This window comes from Anneissia japonica, unplaced genomic scaffold (assembly GCF_011630105.1).
Source record: "Anneissia japonica isolate Jap-2015-1 unplaced genomic scaffold, ASM1163010v1 scaffold287725_len345208_cov150, whole genome shotgun sequence".
Lineage (NCBI taxonomy): Eukaryota > Metazoa > Echinodermata > Crinoidea > Comatulida > Comatulidae > Anneissia > Anneissia japonica.
The window spans coordinates 135,052-155,737 of NW_022737486.1; the positions used below are offsets into that span (position 1 = coordinate 135,052).

Genomic DNA, 20,686 nt, shown 5'->3' on the forward strand with positions numbered 1-20,686 from the left:
GGCATCACATCATGACCATATATAGGCGTATCATGACTATACAGTATATTAAAATTTACAATATATATGTATATCAGATCCCCAGACAGGAGCATGGGCATCTCCCACAAATGCTACCAGAAGCCAATCCTGGATTTTATAAATGATTTATTAGTAGTAGTAGTAGGATTGATAGCATGTTATTTACAGTATTCTATTCATATATATTTGAGGTGGGTAGCCCCAGTATGGCTGATATAGGCCTGCAATCGCTTTACTCTTTACTCATCCCAAACAAAATGTGGTAAAGCTACAGTACTGTACATTCATAAGCTGACCTACAATGTGCTGTGTGGTCAATCAGGATACACTCTGTGACAACATCAGCAATGTGCAGTAACCGTGGTTACACACGAATATGTAACCAGAGTTGCACTGTTTACATTTGGATTTCCTGCAATTGGAAAAACAGCTTGATTACTGTATACTTCCTATGCAACTTCTCTTTAAAACTAAACACATGGCTTGGGTAATCAGAATGTTACCTAGGTGTTGTCAGGGGTCCCAATTTTTAAGAAATCCTGTCTGTGAGATGTATGTAATTAGATTTATATAGCGCATAACACCGGAATATCTATGCACTGGTTAAATGAGCTTCCATAACATATTTAATTTTATTTTGTCTGTCCTGATTTCCAGGAGACTCCTGTAAATCCTGGAGACTTGGGACACCTGAGCTGTCGTCCAATACGAATATGGTTTTAGTTATCATTATGTTTATATTTCACTATTCAATCTGCATATTTCAAATTAAATCTGTGCATGTTAAACCACAATGTTTAATTCCTATATAAATATACAGTATATTCCTAATCCGGGGTGTTGCCAGTGGGTTAAACCAGCCCAGCAATTTGAGAACACTTGGCAAGTCGTCAGGAAAAAATATTTAGAAGCATATTTTTGGCATGACAGCAGGGCTGGGAGAGTGTATCTAGAAGTGACATTATGTGCTCCCTGATGATAACGTGGCCCAGGGGCATAGCACCCCTGGAAACTGACAATTTAGGGGTTTCAAAGGCTTATTTAAACAACTTTGAGTACTACAGTATGTAAACAATAAATAATTTGTTCACCTCCCCGATGAAGTTTGTTTTTCTCCTCGACAGGGCCCCCACTGGCACCACCCCTGCATGTGTGTTAATACAGAGCTAGTAACTTCTGACACATCGGACTCAGTATTTCAATCTAAAATAGCATTTATTGGGGTCCTTCAATTTCATTATAAAAAAAAAACAATTTGATGATCACAAAATACAAAGCTTTTCAACAATAAAGCTAGTACAAAAAAAGCAACTTTTAAAAAATGGTGAATACATATTGCAATATTCAATCTATTGTCTACAATTTGGGAATGGGCATACCTTATCTTACAGGCCACTGTTGAGGTGCATTGAATAATTATACATTTTTCATGAGCTTGCATGCACCTAAAATACATTGTAATGCACATAGAGACATACACATCCCCATATTTAGAGTAGCATAAGTATTCATAAAATATTTGAACATTCAAACATCAAAGACAATTGGACAGGAACCATATAACTCCATAATCATGTTTTTGTATAAGTTAATTGTGCGTTTTAATGACAATTCAATTAATATTTCACGTTTATCTACATTACATCTCAACTCAAAAAATCATTTCTAGGAAATCTCATTTGAAAACAACTTCATTAACCAACAGTCGTAACTTTAGTACCTTCCTAGAGCATAGATTTACGTAAAATTTCACATGAATAGGAATTGCCATTGTATGGCACAATAATACTAATGTATATATACGAACTCTAAAATTCCATCATGAAATTGGTATGTAAGCAATGTCCTGCTTAACACTGCTTATAAGTTATATTATGTTCTTATTCTGAAGTATTAATAAAAAACCTACCTGTAAAAACCTATATTCCCTACTACTAATCCCCTTGCTTAACCCTGCGTCATTTTCTACTGAATAATTTTTAATTATTTACTGCATTAAAAAAAATTGTGTTAGCTTTACCGAAACATTGTTTCATATCTCTAGCTAATAAACAATACAGTAGTAGTCTACTTATTTTCATGTGTTGCTTATGATACTCCATTGACAATATCTTATACAATATCAATGTAATTTATACAATGTAAATGTATTGAATTTTACCATTTGACCATCCAAAAACCATTTGAATCTAATTATATTTTTTTTCCTAAACCATTTTTCAGCCGTGTACAATGTTCCAGAGTGCTAAAATGTTTGTTCATCAACTTACAGCTACATAAAACATTGGTTAATTGTTGTGCTAATGGTTAAATTTAATTAATAGAAATATTTATTTTAACTACAGTAGTTGCTTTTGTAATTATTACTGCATTTAGGCTCTGCCAATTTAACAATATTTGTTTTATTACATTGTGTAACTAACAAGTATTGGAAAAAATACATCAAGATGGCAGACTAAGAAATTAATCCTTGTAATGTTATTGTGTGTATTTCATTTATCACCTGCCTTGGTTAAGTGTTGTTAATATAGTGCTTAATATACAACAACTACATTTTGTTAGCAGTTATTATTTTAAAGCTGCTGGCATGCAATTATCATCTACAATTCTAAATTTAACTACAAAACAGCTTCAATGTAAATACTTTAAGTACAAGGTTAGTTTATGTTACAATAAAGTGCAAATCTCCATAATATTTTTACATCTTGCACATGTTAGTAGGTCCAATGATACATGTAATAAAATATAAGGGAATATTCATGCATGAGGTGTAAAAGGTTGCTGATGAATTATTACTATTACACATTAAAATAAAGGATTCTTAATGAATAAAGAAAAAAAATTTAAATATGAGGTCTTGCATTTCTGATTTTTGTATCACTTATCCTCATTTTCAGACTTTTAGATTTGTATTTTATTTTATCAGCAAGGTTTTAATGAAGTAACTATGAGTTTTTTTTTAAATTACTCGAATGGGCTATTCCCCTATTATTCTCTCCAAAATGTAAACATTTATTACTATTGATTTCATGTGTTAATTCTTTGCTTTATTTTATTTACATCTCCAAGAGATACTCAGGAATAGAAATTACAGGCTTATTGACTGTGGCAACCATATTTTATCCTATAGTTAATGAGATTATAATCATAGGTTTGAATACAAAACTTTATCAAATGAAATATTAACCAAATTGATAAGCAACATCATATGCCTCCAAATTATTTTTACCGATTTAACATAAAATAACGCCTTAATACAAGTCAGAACAGTTTCACCAACACACAATCATAGAATAACCATACATAAACCTTGTTAAATTAAAGTTACCTGTTGAGATAAATAACTTGTGTGTAAAACTGAATGATCAACCTTGGCCTTATACAACATACAATCTTTGTCTCTGAGGATTCCAGGCTGTCTTTTTAACGTCCATTCTCATATCCTGGGAACAATTCCCGTAGGATGGATGCCAAGACCTTGCTCTGGGCCATGCTGTAGCCTTTTCCCAGGTCATAACGACAGGCAGGGCAGTTGTAGACTTGAGCACGGAATGATCGTTGTAAGCATGCCTGAAATTAAAAAAATACATAATATTTGTGAAATTTATTTTATTTTATTATTGTCAAATACAACTATAATCACTACCACTAAATATTGTTTGTGTGAGCAAGTTACTAAAAATTAAGTAAGTTTGTTCCTTATCCAATCAATCCCGCTGTGTATTTTCCCAAGAATGCTCAACAATCAAGTTATAGCACACAACAAACATTTCCAGGTGTTTTAAACTGGACATTGTAATGTCTGTTTTTTTTTTAAATGCCAAACTTACAACTTTTTCATTCTACGACCTATGCCATTGGTGGAATCGAATATAACATGGTCATTGTGCTGGAGGTGTAGCTTGGTTGCTCAATGCCTTGTGTTCAAATCAATTGCGAAAAACATCACTACTCAGCTCATAAATGACATTTAGATTATAAAAATATTTAAAAGAGGGTCCTGAACACCAGTCAACCTCATGAATATCTATTGCTTCATGATTAAGAGTGGGATCCTAATGGTGATCAGGGAGTGGCCCGAGAAACAAGACAAATTGTAACACAAAATATATTAAAGTACTTTAAAGCCTGTAATCTGTGCGCACCCAATTTTTACAATAAAACGATCGCGAATGAACATTTTGAAATTCTGAATGATAGTTAATTTTTCAAAATCAAAGCTATAGCTATATTGGCCAGCTAGCCAATTTACATCAAACGTTACTTCACACAGCCAGATGGAGTGCTAGGCCTACTAGAGTGGTGGTGGTGCTATCTAGGCCTAGGCCTACCTTCAATGGAATAAAAATCACACCATTGTGTTTCTTCTATAATTATGGATATTTCTCATTTCTATTACAACTCTTGGTAAACAATTTGGCTTACATTTGCTGCAAGATTTTTAACATTTCGATTTGAAAAAAAAAAACTATTCAAGCTTGCTCTAGAGTAGTTGCAGTAGGGCCTGCCTATGGCTGCTAGCCAAAAATTCTGAAGGGTAGGAAATTCAATAAAAAATCTGGAGAAACAAACCAAAATCAGGAGCAATTGTAGGTTTCTGCATCATGTTAAAAAACAAACTGGAAACTTATCCTTTATATCAGACAACAATAAACGTGACGTATAATGTTTATGTAAACCATCTACACAAGCTATCTTATCTACAGGCTTTCATACTGCCTATTCTTACCTTACAGACATTGTGTTTACAGGGAGTTGTGATAGGTTGGTAGACCAACTCTTGACAACAAACACACATGAATACCTCCTCCACAGTAGACAGAAAGGTCTGCAACGTAAACCACGATAATATTACAGGTTAAAATAAAAAACAGTACGATACACATTACATACAAAAAATAAAAAAACATGTTCTTAATTCTAAAAATATACATAAATCTACAAACATATTTGTAAAGAAAACTATTTAAAAATAAAAGGCAAAAATACACAAAATTAACCAATAAAATTGATTACAGAAATCATAAAATTACATCACACTAGTAATAATTATTACATTCCATGAAATCATTCCAAAGAAAAGACAAGTAATAGGCTCCCAGCGGGAGCTGTGTGTACTGCCTATTACTGTAAGTTACGGTAAGTACAACCACGATCTAGAAAGCATCCTTCAAACGACCATAAAAGGCATTCGTATCACATCCATGCTGTGTCTCTATGACACATGATCAAGTTTCAAACGCAAGTTTGTTGAGTTTCGAAACTATTCCTTTTCTAATAAGGCACACCCTACTCCGTGGTAGTAGTACCCATCATGCACTTCCACCGGATTTACTCGCTCTTTCTGGGTTAACTGCCAGACGATACGCCCCCTACCCTATGGTAGTAATACCCATCATGCACCTCCACCAGAAATCTTTGACCTGCCTCTCTGTATGTCCATAAACTGACCTTCCCATTCTTGACCTGTTCCACAACATCACTCCAAGATTTCGAGTTCTCTTCATCTTCTTTAATTTTTTTCTTCATCTCCGCCGTTATCGCGGATCTCTCTGTTTTCTTTTTCTTTGCCGGTGTACCAGTTGAAGATGTCTCTAATTTCAAGATAATAGATAGTTCAATAAATCAAATAAAATATTCGTTTTTATTTTACTTTATTTTTATTTGCTGAATTAAAATTCACAGGAAAATAATGTTAGATGCTTTTTATTCAATACAAATGTTTTCACCTGATTCATTTTTCTTTCTTTTGCCCTTTGGTGTTGTGGGTTTGGTGTCCTCATCTGTGTCTTTTGATTTACCTTTCTTCTTTAGTTCTTTTTCCTTCTCTTTTGCAGCCATTGCTTCTAAATAGCCTTCAGGATACTTTGAAAAAAAATTCCAGAATTTTACTAAAGTGTATAAACATGATTTTTCTTATAGTAACATGTTCTCTTAACAATAAAAAAATTTATTCAATAAGTTTCAAGTTCACAGTACCCTAACAGGGGGGATCCAGAGATGTCCGAAAGGGGGACCCCACCCTAAGAGTTCCGGGGAATTCCCCTACGAAATGTGTTTTCCAGAGGTCCAGAAATAACCTCTGAGCCATTTTGGGTGGTCAATAATGTCTATTTCTTTTCTGTTTTTTTATTTACATTCCAAAGGGGGGAAGGGGGCTGGGGCTGCCTGGCCCCTCTAAATCTGCCCCTTCCTATTATTAATTACATGATTACATGTACATTTCACATTGCCACTTCCCTTTTAGTGACGCTGGACCAACCAACCAAAGGAAGTTTTTCTTCAGAGTGTTATAGAGGACAGGGATAAACTTCCAAATTTATATTTATTTTTGTACCTGTATTGAGAGTCCATGTTCTTTAATCAGTTTTTTTCCCGACTTGGTCCATGGGGCAGGATTTTCGTCATCACGACGAAGCAAGAATCGCCACACTCTAAATCCACTTTTCCCCTTTTCCGGCCAATATTGCACTATCTGAAAATGAAACCAAAAATTTAGTGTTTCTATTGATCCTCAATTACATAGCCTAGTGACCTAAAAGAAAAACTTATAAAAATATAATTAAATAATCTTAAAATTTGATGTTTATAAAGTTATTATTTGCTTAATTTGTATTTTATGTACATTATTATTAGTCTTCAGTTGCAAATTAGAACAGCAAAATATTGTCTTAACCAGTTAACATATCAATTAAACATAATTATTCAAGTAAGTTATTAGTGAAATTAAAATATAGAACAGGGACCATATTCCTTGTAAACTAAGACACTTTATAAATAACACTGTTCATAAATTCTTTACATGGGCCCTTTAAAATTTGCTGCATGTACTCCTTGTAAAGATCTTTGAATTGGCTAGTAATAAATTTAAGATTTACATAAGTGAAAATTGCTTGTTTGATCTGTTTCTTATCCTTATTTAAGGATAAAAACTTATTTTATCCTTATAAAAATCCAGTTTAAAGCTCTCTCCAGATTATCAAATTTTCTCTTCACAAAAAGCTGTTATATGCCCTTATATAGTAAAGATGTGCCTATATATGGTCATGATGTGATGTCATCATGACCATATTTTAGGCATGTCACATGTTTCTGCCAAATAAAATTTGATAAACCTGGACAGGGATTAATGTTTTTATAGCATCCTTGAGGGGAATTCTCTGATTCTACCACAATTTTAATTGTCAGGTAAAATATATTGACAGATGCTCAGACTGACGTGTCTTGGAATCAATCCTGATAAGTCATATCATTTAGCTGTCCTCATTGCATCAAAATTTCTAAATTGTATGGTTACATTGTTTCCAGTAATAATAGTTAATACTAAGCCGTTATTTAAATACAGTAGCATATAACATCCTATGTAATATTAATTTGTCTTGCATATATGTGTGGTATGTGTATTAGAAGGGATTAGGTTTAACACTGAAAACAACAAAATCACAAAATACAGTGACTTAGTGTATGTGCGAGATATTTACCTGGATAAACCGAACAAATGCCTTCCTGAAACAGGACACCCCTTTGAATAAATATAACAGTCCGACCCAGGGTGTCACGTTTGAACCCTCTCTTTAACAACAGTCCTCATTCCCTATTCTATTATATGAGATGGTGTTTTCCTTTTCGGGAACAAAGGCAATTAGTTTATCCAGTAAGTATTCATGATATAGAATACATTGAAATACTCTATGTAAAGATTATATAAACATTCTTTTTCATTCAATGTGGTGGTTATTGTAAATAACAGGACATAGAATAATTTATGTTCAATTTTCCTTGGAATCACTAGAATCATATTGTACCTTGTAAATTCCATCATATCTACAGCCATCTTCTGGAGCGTACTTTGAATGCTTCCTTCCCTTGCAGCTTCGCACAACACGGACCGACTTGCCAGAGCGCCAATCCTTCGCCGAACCTCCATTTACCTTGTCCAACGGGCAGTTGCAATTCCGTGCAAGGGCCCTGGGAAAATAACATGTTAGTATCAATATTTAGGCACAAAAAAACATCAAATTAATAAAATTTGAATGAAAATTCAAACAAAGTTTACATTTACGCTTGATAAAGATTCAGCTTTGTAAATAAACAATGAACAAATACACAAATAAACAAAGCAACAACAATACATTGATTGTTCTTAAAATTACTGATCCTAAAGCTTAGTACACACTATCAAATTTTCTTAATATATATGAACGTGAAGTCATCAAGACCATATTTAGGCAAGTCACAAGTTTTTGTCAAATAAAATATTTAAAAAAATATAATAGTCTGGACATCATTACATAAATGCTTAGTCATTGGTTTCTGGATCAGATTTATGTCAGATATTAACAAAATCAGTCATATTCCTACTACACACTACTGGTTTAATTAACAATTAACTAAAACAATCATATGCTGGCACAAACAAGTAGTGATTAACATATTTCTTACTGATTCATCTTGGTCAATTCTTGATCACATGACTGTTCAGCCGTTCGCTTGTTTCCAGAAAGGTCACGACCTCCACTTCCTGTGTATGTGAATTCTTCACCATTGTCCTGTGAGGAAGAATTAAGATGCATATATACTGCATCATTAATTCTGGATTTCGCATGTAAAGTCAATATCATAGTACAGGCTACAATGTAGATTAAAGTCCATGTCTCTTTATTTACCTAAATAGACTTGAAAATACTGGGATGCCTTTTGGCGGGGAATAGTTTTACCCTTTCAAGGCTTCATGTGAAATGCTTTGGTTGTTTGCATTCCATTTTTCACATCACTATATTTTCCAGTGTATGTATTTTTTTTCCTTATATTTTTCATGTACAACCTTTCATAAGGACTGCATATCTACCATTCTTGGATTGGTCAGTTTAATTAATAATTATTAATTTTCTATATACACCAAATAGTGATGATAGTTGTACAAAAAATTAAAGTTAGAATACTATACGAAATATAATAACCAATAAAATGCTTCATACCTCATCATCTTCATAACCGCCTGCTAAAACAATTGAATAAGCGCCTTCAGTTTCTCGGCCGTGAATGCCTGCCACATGAGGGCGGTGTACACCTGCTTCACTGACCTGTGAAAAATGAAGCCAGAGTAAATAAAGTCTAATTACTACATATCAAAGAATAATATTTGATTAATTTTAATCCTTACACAACTCCCAACATATTCTCAACAATTTATATAATAAATGTATGGAATGCATAAATAAAACCCCAGTATTGTAAGCATTGAGGGGGTGCATCAGTTTTGTAGCACCGAGAGTAATCCAGTGTGGTAGCAGTGAGATTGTACCCCAGTGCTGTAGAATGATAGTGTACTCCAAGATGATAAAGATCTACATGAAAAATATACATGCAATTACAGCCAGATTGCGTCACAAATGAAGCCCCTAATAGAAAAACAAACGACTTCCAATTTCACTCAAAATCATACTACCTGTATTATAAGCCAGCCCTCTCTCTCAGAGAGTGGGCTAAAAACTAATTTACCTGAACTCGGAATTTCCACAATGTTCCAATATGAACTCCAGGAATTTCTCCAAAGTGGTTTGGTGGTACAATAGTACAAATCTTTGAACGACCGACACAGGCCATGCCCTGCCGGGTGAAAAAAAAACATGGTGTAAAATAGAGTTGTATGCCCATATATACTGTATGTCATAATGTGCCTATATGGTCAAGACATGATGTCATGACAATATCTAGGCATGTCACATTTTCTTTTTGTCAAATAAAATTTGATAGTCTGGCTTTTTACAATTGCAATTCTCTCAAATATATTTATATACCAACAAACTAGTAACATGCATACACATTTTGAAAGTGTGAACTTTGAACTTGCCTTTCCCCAGTCTCGTTTGCAAGAGGACTTTGAGGATGCCATCTTTGCTTTCTTCTTGCTCTCTTTCAGCTTTTGCCCAGCTTGCACAACCTCACTGGCATCATTTTTACACAATGGACAATACCTGAAAAATAGGACAAGAACAAGCTTAAATCTCGCTCGCAATAAATTAATTTGAACACGACGACAGAGGGTAACTTTAACTTAGTCAAATCATGCTGCTGTTTGTATTTGAATTTAAATAACACAGTACATTTACACAAGCCTGTGGTTAAACAACAGTTCATAGGAATTTGCGCATGCATAGTCAGTCTAATCATGGTTACATTCTGCAACACTCAGAACATGCTCAGGAAAATTAAACAGCTGTGTTGTTTACATTGAACTTTTTGTGCTTGGGACAAAGAGCCTGACTATTCTTTCTGGGCAATTCTTGCTTGAGCCTTACTTTATGAATTGGGTAACTTTTATTACTTTTGGCCTTGTCTATATTAGTTTCACAAAGTTATTATATTTCATCCATGTTTATGTATTTTAATAAATACATAAATTAGAAGATCATAATAATACATCAGTAAAGAACTTAAATACATAGAATCCAGTTATGAAAAAGAACACAAAATAAATATTTAGTTAAAAAAAGACAGATATAAATACATTTTAAAAGAAATAGACTAAAAGATTTAAGATTTTTTTAAAACCAAGGAACTGTAACAAATATTAAGAGAGAAATGAAGGATATGGGTAAAAATATAATTGACAAAGTGAACTAGAATTCGTACCACTCCTCAACATCAGGCAGTTCAGCGAGCGGGGGATCAAGACAGTACAGGTGGTACGCCATGTCGCATTCGTCACACATTAGTTGTTTGTCGGGGTCGTCTTTACCTCCGCAATTATGACAGGCGCATTGTTTGCACTTCCTGTCGGGGTTGTCTTTACAATGATTGCACTCTGGCTGGTTGGATCCTGGAATAAAATAAACAATGTAATAGCGTATCTATTTGAATTATAGCCCCTCTTTGAATGAATGCCCTCCTCAAGTACAAGCCTCTGCTAGAGTCTCATTTGAAATAAACGTCTCTCGATGAAACACCACAAGGCATATATTTTTTCCCTCGAATAAATGCCATCTAAATGACTAAACAAATCTAATGGAAGCAACATCATTCTCAACACATCCTATTATTTGTTATACTCCAGTAGAATTACATTTTTTCCAACCGGGTTTAGTAAGTTTTTATGATCACAATAACACATTTGGACGGTAATTTCCACATTTACCATGAAATTAAGGGGCGTTTATTTGAGTTATACATATCCTTTTTACACAAAATAAATAAAATAAATAAATGCCTCCCTCGAATAAACGCCCCTCAAAAACTGTTCTCAACAATAAATGACCCCAGAAATGCCCTGGGGTGTTTATTCAAACAAATACGGTAATTAGCTAAATGTCCAATACCAATTAAATTTATATGAAGAAGTGGAGTTGAATAGTTTTGTGCTTAAGATGCTTGCATTTCAATCTTGGTTTCAATTTCTGTCATAATTAGAAGTTTATTTTCTCATGACTATAATAACTCCATTCAGTAGGACTCATAATGAGACTTAGTTATGCTTAGCACCTTGCGTGTATATTTTTGTATAAGGTTTAGCAACATAGGAAAATACACTGTTTGTCATATCCTTGGTCCTTGTGCCTAAATTTGTATTTAAACTGTGTAAATATATATAACTTAAAATTGCATAGCAAATTAATTTTTAAAATGTATCAAGCTACAATTCTTCCACAGCTTAAGTTTGGTTTCAATACAAACACTACTCTTTCACTACAGTGTTTTCAGTGCAATCGTTGCACTGTGTAGCTGCAGTCCCCGAAGGCTCCCCTATTCGACGACCAATCAGCATCACTGAAAGCTGTCGGCGATAGCATGTAACGATTTTGTGGAATCCAAGCTTAGAGAGTGAAGTTGTCTTAAGATGTACTTGGGTATCGACTTACTTCTTACTGAAGAGGCATCTTCAAGTTCCACACTCACTTCACCATATTTCTCAATTTTATAAATTTCATCAGTCAATTTTATTTTGCAATCTTGCAGGGCATCTCCAGCAGGGCCAAGCAGTACATTGCCAATTAACTCATTGCAGGTTCGACGGGATTTCTGAAACATGCAAAGATTTATTGTGTTATATATTTATCTATTTCAATAATTTTATTGGAACTTTCAATAATTGTTAATGACTTTTGTGTATTGCCAGAGAAGAAAAATTTTATTGCTTAATACTTGGAGAAGAAAAATTCTATTGCTTAATACTTGGACAATTTAGTTTATATCATGTTCTTAAAATATTTTAAAAAGTACTACTTACCATGCTTTTAATTTCAAAATCATACCAAAAGCCTCGTTCATTAGGATCGTCGGAGTTGTAGTTTGCCATCACCACGTCTCCAACCTTCATCTCTTCCCATTTTAAAATTGTACGAGCTCGAGGGCGCATGTACTTGCTGCTAAGGTCTGCTACTTCATTATCGTCATACCTATTTATGTTTAAAAAAAAATGTTTGGAATACAGACCTGTAATATTTTCAGGCTATACCGTAATGGCTGGAATAAGTGCTACTGTGTGCTCAGCAGTTTGTGGGGGGGGGGGGGAGAGAACCTGTGAAGAATTTTTTTTAAATATAGTGTACATACTGTAATTTTAATTAGCATTCAGTGCTAGTGGCATTATCATAAAAATAATGTTCATGGTTAGAGGCGCAAATTGTTCTTCTCGAAGGCCTGGTGCCAACATGATCAGCGATCATATTATTTAGAAGCTAATAATTGCCCTCTTCCCAATCCTCAACAAAAAGCTTTTAATTTTTAAGTCAAACTCAACTGCTCACTCTAGTATTGGTTATTAATATTACAATTCTGTTCTATTTATTCTGTTGGTTTAGTGGTAAATTGCAGTTCAATTCCATATAATAATAATAATAATAATAATAATAATAATAATAATAATAATAATAATAATAATAATAATAATAATTCCCTTCAAAAAATCTTCCTGTAGTCAACAGCTTTGTTATAATCCAAGGTTTTCTGCTTTTGTGTGAACACCAAAAACACTCATCAAAAGATATTTTCTTATATTCCTTCTACATGTTAATTTCAAAATCTTTTGAAAAAGAAAGGGATGTTCCCTTTTGGGAAAGAATAGGCACTTAGTCAGTTTATTCTGGTAAGTGTTCATGAAATAGACTTTACAATCTAATTCTAACAGATTTATTCTATGTCTACATACTTAGCCATAATCCGATATAATACAAGAAAAAAAAAAGACCCTTTTCTGGTGTCAGTGACGAAATATGTACATGAATTTATGTGTTACTTACCCCTCAAACCTCACATGATATATCAACGATTCCTCAGGTATTTCCTTTCCATCTTCATTCACTCTACATTCTTTTTCTTGAGATACATCTTCATCTTTCTCTTTCTTAGTCTCCTTTTCATCATTTTCCTTGCTGGAAGCTCCATTTCTCTCAGTTTGTTCATTTTGGTTTTGGTCAACTATTCCACTTGGTTCCTCATCTATTTTAGGAGTAGCAATGCTGATGTTTGTTATGGTTGCTTCGAACCATGCCCCCATACTTATGTCCATAGCATCAACTATATCCCCAACCTGCAAAATAAACATCCATAAATTTAATTTATGGTGATAAACTATAAGACAGCATCCACGAAACAGGTTGCTTGTTAGTAAAATTACAATAGGCCTATATTAAGCTCTGGGCACTTAATTGTTATCCGACAAATTACTTGTGTGATTTGCCCATAGGAATGGATGATGATGTCAATATCACTCCCATATACGGACATGATACCATTTTCTAAAAATAGGCTCCCTGTGGGAGCGTCTACTGCTACACATATATTTTTATTTTGGCTAGTAACTTATCCCTCTCTCTGTGTTGGCAATTGTACAGAAAGGTCTTTAGCTCATGACCCACCTCATCATTCCTCCATTCCATATCGGATTTACTCTTACATGGTGAACTGCTACAGTGGACAACAACATACAGTAGTGTCTACTGTACTTCCACCGAGGGGCAGTAGACACAAAAACCATATTTATAGAGGGGGATAATTCTCCCAGTGTTATCATACTGTAGGTCTGCTGATATTCAGGGGTCCTCTTAATACATGAAAATGATGTTTTTTTAGTCATGAGAAAAAGTCCTATCACAGGAATTGAACCCAGGACCCTGGGATTAGAAGGAAGATTCTTAACCACTAAGCTATTCAACTCCACTACACTCAACACCAAAGCACATCTGAATGGGTATTTGTCGCATATAATCTTTTAAGTGTGTTACTTTTTTTTTAAACACTTTTTGTACACCTCCTCATCCTTTTTTGGGTTATCATGTGAACTTTATGAACAATAACAAGGAAATTATGCAGCCGGGCCTAAATGTACTGTACACACACTATTGCAAGTACCTGTAATCCAAACAAATTTGTGATGACTGGGCCTAAAACATGACTCTGTGCTGACAGTTGTGGGTAAGCCTGAAGTTTCTTTAGCTCCGAGGAGAAGCTCTGGAAAAACTTGGCTGATTGATTAATCAATCCGAGTGCTTAATAGATCTTTTCAGCTACGATGAAAAGCTCTAGAAACACTCGGTTGATAATTAGATCATTTTTGTATGGGCAGTTGATAGGGTCAATATACTCTACCGTCTCTATTATACTGCTCCCATCAGAACTTTCGAGATTATAAGAACTTGTTTATATATATTCATTTTGAATGAGAAAACAATTATATGTTTTTTTTCTCATTCTCTGATTATCTTTAAAAAATTATTTTTGTTAAACAAGCTACAAACAAGTTCTTATAAACAAAAATAATTTTTTAAAGATAATCAGAGAATGATAAAAAAAACAAATAATTGTTTTCTCATTCAAAATGAATCGGAAAAGCAAGGGCAAAGAAAAAAAGGCAAGTCCGAGGACAGGGAGTTGGCAAGACAAAGAAATAGAGAAGGCGTACCCTAAATCCTTACCTAATATCCTATCATGTACTGTAGTTGTAAGGAAATTTATGTTTTAGACTTAGAATAATGAAACAGATATCAAAATTCACAATAACCTTCTTTGGATCGGAATTAGCAACATTTTAAATTTTATGATCACCATGTTCAAGATACTGTACACATTTTGTGGTGAAATCTCTAAAAATTCAAAAACGCATCTTTTTTCTTTTAAAAGGTTTAAATAAGTTGTTTCATTGAGATGTAGACTGAACAAAAAATTGATTTTTTAAAAGCAGTACTTCTATCGGCATTATGAAACATTGACAATATTTTCTTCTAATGTTCACTTGAAAACCAATAACTTTTAGTACAAAGTAATAAATTAAAATAGTTAATTATATTTTTTACAATACAGAGCATATCTTTAAGGCGAGAATTATTTATACCTTGTTTTATGAACCTGCTGCACACCAATAATGATGATTTCAAATAAAAATATAATTTTATTTTTGGCCAATTACTGCACCCGCCACGATGAAAAATGGAAATTTCTTTTTCTTTATTTTTATATAAATGTATATATGTATAATTATGTATATATTTCTTCCTAATTATACTGTATAAATTTAAAACATTTACAATCTCATTACTACACTGTTTACATTCACCAATAAAATTCCATTTTTATTTGCTCCTCTGTCTGGATGATTTTGGCAAAACTATTTGCTAATAAGAAAACAAATTTTCATATTTATTTTTTCCACCCTCTGACGACCTTTAAAATAAGTTTGTAAAACAAGGTATAAAAAGTCCCTCGCCTTATGAGAGATAAACCAATTTACAATTGATTTCTTCTCAATATCAAATCATACTGTACATTTACTTTGTTTCAAAATGTAATTCAGAGAGCCTGCCAAAAGTTCAAGATTGTTTGTGGCAAAAAGATACTTGGAATAACACCAACTGAGAGAGAATTCATAGCAAACAGTTTCACCACAAAAATATTTTGCATTGTTGAATACTTGCCTTGTATTGACCTCTGAGTTTGTTGACCTCACCACTGCTTGAGGGACCTTCCGTTACCATGGCTACCTCTCCATTATAGCTCCCGCTTCCAGATTGCTCGGAGTCGCTCACTTCTGAACAGAAACCACTCTCCGGTTTGCTTTCTTCCTCAGATTTATCTTCCACAGCGCACGGGGGCGGTACACTACGCACCATAATCTGAACAATCTCATTAAGTCCGACATGATAGTCGAACAGCGAGTGGCCATCAACCAACTGAAGCGTAAAATGAAAATAGAATTAGATATTTATGTGATTCTTGCAATATGTAACAGAATAAAATGGAGGCTGGACATATACACAATTTTAAATTTTATACATAAAGTTAAACCTCTGCATGTAAACACAATAGATAGCTTCCATAGTGTGTTTGACCCTATGACCTTGCAGCTGCAGCTCATAAAGACAACAGTTAACATTCTAGTACAGTGCCATACTGTATAGCGAGACAAGAAAAACGTAATAGCAATAACACAAGCTGTTTGAAACGCTGTATTTCCTACAAATGATGGCAATAACAGAATGAATCATTGGAAGTGTGCATAGCAAGAAAACCCCAAGGCAATGACTTTCCCCACAAAAGTTGAAACGCTTTGAGATGTTTTTCACCAATGAAAACAATTAATTAAAAAAAAAAAAAGAAAAAAAAATTTACGGTTCAGATATTTATCATTTACTTCATGTCAATATTAATACTCTACCAGGGTATAAAATTGATTTCACCAATATACTGTATTGATATTATATCTTTTCAGATATTGCATGTTCCTAAGTGGGTGGCCAACCCATTCAGGCAAATTAGGTACATTTGAAATACCATGCAACAAAACTAACTGCAGACCTTTAGTCAATATATGTAAATTAGCACAACGTTACTGCCAGTTACAGGTATGGTATATACTGTATCTTCCCATATTTTATGGAACAATATATATACAACAAAAAATAAAATATATATTGCAAAAATGCAACCAAAACTCATGCAAATGATGCGTGCCCTGTGTTTCGCAGAATATTTAGTAAAACACTGAAATAAGAGAATCTCTATTAAAACGGATGGAACAAATTTGTGCCAATTTTTTTTTTTTATTTGGATGGAACAGCCACTATATTCTTTCATCTCTTTAAACAAAACAGGTACAGTAGTAAAACACTTTGCTCTGTCCACATCAATATCTTTTTTTTCTGAGGGATAGTCAAGATTTGATAAAGCATCTGGACCCTATTTGGAACCAATTATACGCTCAGTTATTTATGTGCAGATTCTTTTCATATCCTGAATTCCCTCCAAATTGCTGGTCAAAAATGTCAAGAATAAGTCAAATTGCAAGGAAATTATTCAACCATAGCAGTTTGTTTTCTGAGAATTAAGTAAAAAATGCAGATATATTTTTTCAGCTCTAACAAGTCCCTTAGCAAGTCTACATGTTCTTTTTGCAAGGCATTTTTGACTATAGTTTGGAATTTGTGAATTAATGTATAAATTATATAATGAAGAATTTATCGATAATCAGAGAATCATATTTTACTGGAGTGAGGTCGGAATGGTGGAAAATTTAAACATCCCGGTAAAATCGACAACTTCCAACAGAACAATTCAAACAAGAAACCCGGTTATGATTTGCCAAAAATTTGAAGATGTGATTATCAATATTTTTCTAGACAGGAACTAAAGACATTAGTTTTTTATTGCATGCTGAACAAAAAAATGTTAACTATTAAAAGGTAAATGAAATAATTGTTCACAATTTGAATCAGCTGTCTTGGCTATAATAATATGGGATGGTAAATCCAGTTGAAAAAATTTGATTTCAAACCTACAGGTAAAATGACTTTGGCTTGTTTCTCAGAAAAATTTGGGTAAAACATGACAACACAAGCATTTAGGTGAAATATGAAACCATGCTTGCCCTTCATTCAAAATGTATTCTGGTCTGTAATGAACAAAAAGGCCAAACACAACTACAGGTACCTAGCCAGTAGCCAAGGCCTCTAATTAATGTTAATGTACAGTATGGTCATCAAGAAACAGCTGGATCAACATGCTAAAAAATATTGGCAAAATCCAATAAGAAAAAAAATTTATCCAGAGAATAATTTGCTGTTCAGTAATTTTGTGTGAGACTAGACACAGTACGGTAGGCCTACACGTTAATTTAAGGACAAGGAAATGTATTAAACCCTGGAATTATCAATAATGCGCATTATGTACTATTAAATGGAGCTGTGTTAGTCTGGTAGACGTATGAAATAAAAACACTGGCTTCATCAGGTGTAGACAATAATGCGCGCAAGCGAATACATTATAAGTACACAAGCGTAAATTTCTGATGATTTTTCACTAGTGTACTCTGTACCGTATATTACTGTATATTGCACGGATTAACAGATGATAAAGCGGGGATAAAACAAAGCAGCACTTACATGAACATTTACAGTAGCAGTACAGTATGTGAATCCACTCCAAACTTTATATCCTAATTTGCGCATATGTGCCTTCGAAAGAATTGTTAACACTCTTTATATTTTAAGCGAACAGAAGACTTTTAGAATTTTTAGAAAAAATATACAAGACTTTCAATAAATAGACTACTGTATGCCTTCAATCTGTAATATTTTGTTGGTTGGAAGTGGCTATCTGAACATTGCCATTTGATCAATGCAGTTTTCTGTCCATTGTATTTGTGGCTGTTTTGCACTTGATGGCCTATGGGATAGTTACCAAACATCCTGCAACATGTGGGACCATCCCTGATTTAAAGTCTTTTTATGAAACATTTTGCAAAATCTGTGTATTATCAGCTTATCACAGCTGGGTTCAAGAAACCATTTAGAAATAAAAAAAAATTAAAAAAAACCAACTATACAGTTTATCTCATTTTGTACACGACCACTGACATTTACAGTAGTGTCAAGTTGCCTGTATAATAACGGTCTAACCACTTATTAAAACGTTAAAGGTTATGCATTTATAATACTGCACAAAAGTCTATGTGCAAAAACATAAAATTATATTTAAAAAATTCCTATACCCTCCCCAAAATCCCCTCCTTGATTGATGCTACTTGTCAAACTCCACTTACATACATTTTCATTGGTCATGCATTCTCTGATGTTTGTTTAAATGCTAAATTTATAGTTTTGATCCCTTATTTTTATTCTATCAGTGGACATCGTTGCAACATCACATCCAGTGGAATCAACAAAAAAAAACTCCCAAAACAAACAAAAGTGCAAAGCAATGAAGAACACACAAATGGTGGTGCAGACTAAAAAAAAACATGCCGGTATAATTTTTAGTATGGATGGAATGATCTAACTTTTTTTTATAATTTAAATATACTGTACTGTAGCCTAGCTAGGCCTAGGCACACACACACTAGGCTAGCTAGGCTACTTTCTTTTTTATTGACATGGCCTAGGAGGAGGGTAGGCCTAGACAATTGTGGAGAAATAATGTCCAGTATACATAATAAGGCTACTTTCTTCAAATATTTACCGTCACGTACATAATTTACCTACTTTTTAGCCGCCGCGATTCAAGGTAACCCCGGGGCCCAATTCTAGACGGCTGTCTGTCCAGCAGTAAAGTAAGCTGCCGTGATTGAAGAACGCTGTCTAACTCTTGTTGTTCGTTATTTATGTTCTCGCTGGTAGTAATACGATCGCCTACCATATTTTTAATTTAAACAACAAATCAAATTTTGTCATAATAACATTTTAAAAATACACAAATAAATCATAATCCTGATACTATGTACAATAATCCTCCTAACCTGCTTTCCCCTAAAGAACAAGCGTTGTCGATCGGGCGGTGCGTCGAATTTATCAACGAGTCTCTCGCGAAGTTCCTCAATTTTCGTGAGCTTCGAGAGGCCATCTACCCGAATAGACTTCTTCCCGTCAAAACTCCTCACTTGGATCCACATCTCGGCTTATTTACTTGACAAACGCTTTCAACAAATGGATGGGTCTTCAGTGTATTATATTGTCAATCAGACATGAGCGAATCTTTGAAGAAGTTAAACGTTCTTAGGCACCTATTTCCAATTCACAACACGAAGTTGAACACAACAACAACCCAGTCTGGTCGCAGTTTTCACATGTTACAACAAGTGGCGCGAAAGGTCTTAAATGACCCGATGATAATCTCTTATCCAGCCGCTTCATAATCATTAAGCTTACGCCACAGTATCGTAATTCTTGACGTCAATATAATATAATATTATAATATTGAGTTTGATATGATATATGTCTAAGGTATTTAATTTAATTTATTTACATAATTTTAATTTTATTTACATCATCATCATCACCACAAAAAAAATTGTATTCAAGATTAAAACCATGGATATATATATATATATATATATAATATATATATAATTATATATATATATATATATTAATATATTTCTCCATGGTAGAATGAAGAAAATCATAGCAGAAAATGGCACGTAATTATAAGATAATAATTATAATTATAATATATTCAAATTTAATATGATGATAATGATCTGTTGTTGTAGATGTTGATTTATGGTGATGATTTTGATGATGATAAGCATGATGAGGATGATGATGGCAGTGATAATGCTGATGATGATAAATGATGATGATTTTGTGAATTTGATGGTGATGATGACAATGCCAGTGATGATCATGATGATGATCTCACAATACCGCAAATGCTCGAATAAAATTGTTGGAAGCTTCAG

General features: G+C 33.6%; 1 protein-coding gene across 1 annotated transcript; it reads right to left on the bottom strand.

Annotated features, from left to right (window-relative positions):
• Positions 1 to 1,217: 1,217 nt before the first annotated feature.
• On the bottom strand, positions 1,218 to 20,087 carry LOC117117349 (E3 ubiquitin-protein ligase UHRF1-like). The gene is made up of 16 exons (XM_033261622.1): positions 19,745 to 20,087; positions 15,930 to 16,184; positions 13,260 to 13,549; positions 12,248 to 12,416; positions 11,880 to 12,039; positions 10,657 to 10,843; positions 9,875 to 9,998; positions 9,523 to 9,630; positions 9,000 to 9,104; positions 8,464 to 8,570; positions 7,827 to 7,989; positions 6,359 to 6,496; positions 5,751 to 5,886; positions 5,473 to 5,615; positions 4,751 to 4,849; positions 1,218 to 3,591 (listed from the first exon to the last, which is right to left on the bottom strand). Exons 1-16 carry the CDS (start codon positions 19,895 to 19,897, stop codon positions 3,445 to 3,447), a joined length of 2,484 nt encoding a protein of 827 aa, XP_033117513.1. The 5' UTR covers positions 19,898 to 20,087; the 3' UTR covers positions 1,218 to 3,444.
• Between the last annotated feature and the right edge of the window lie 599 nt (positions 20,088 to 20,686).

Coding starts and splice junctions, on each gene's coding strand:
- LOC117117349 (XM_033261622.1), bottom strand. CDS start 19,897: ATGTGGATCCAAGTGAGGAGTTTTGACGGGAAGAAGTCTATTCGGGTA. Junction 9,999..10,656: donor CTGCCTGATGTTGAGGAGTG/GTACGAATTCTA, acceptor CCTATTTTTCAG/GTATTGTCCATTGTGTAAAA. Junction 9,105..9,522: donor TGTGGAAATTCCGAGTTCAG/GTAAATTAGTTT, acceptor CATTTTTCACAG/GTCAGTGAAGCAGGTGTACA.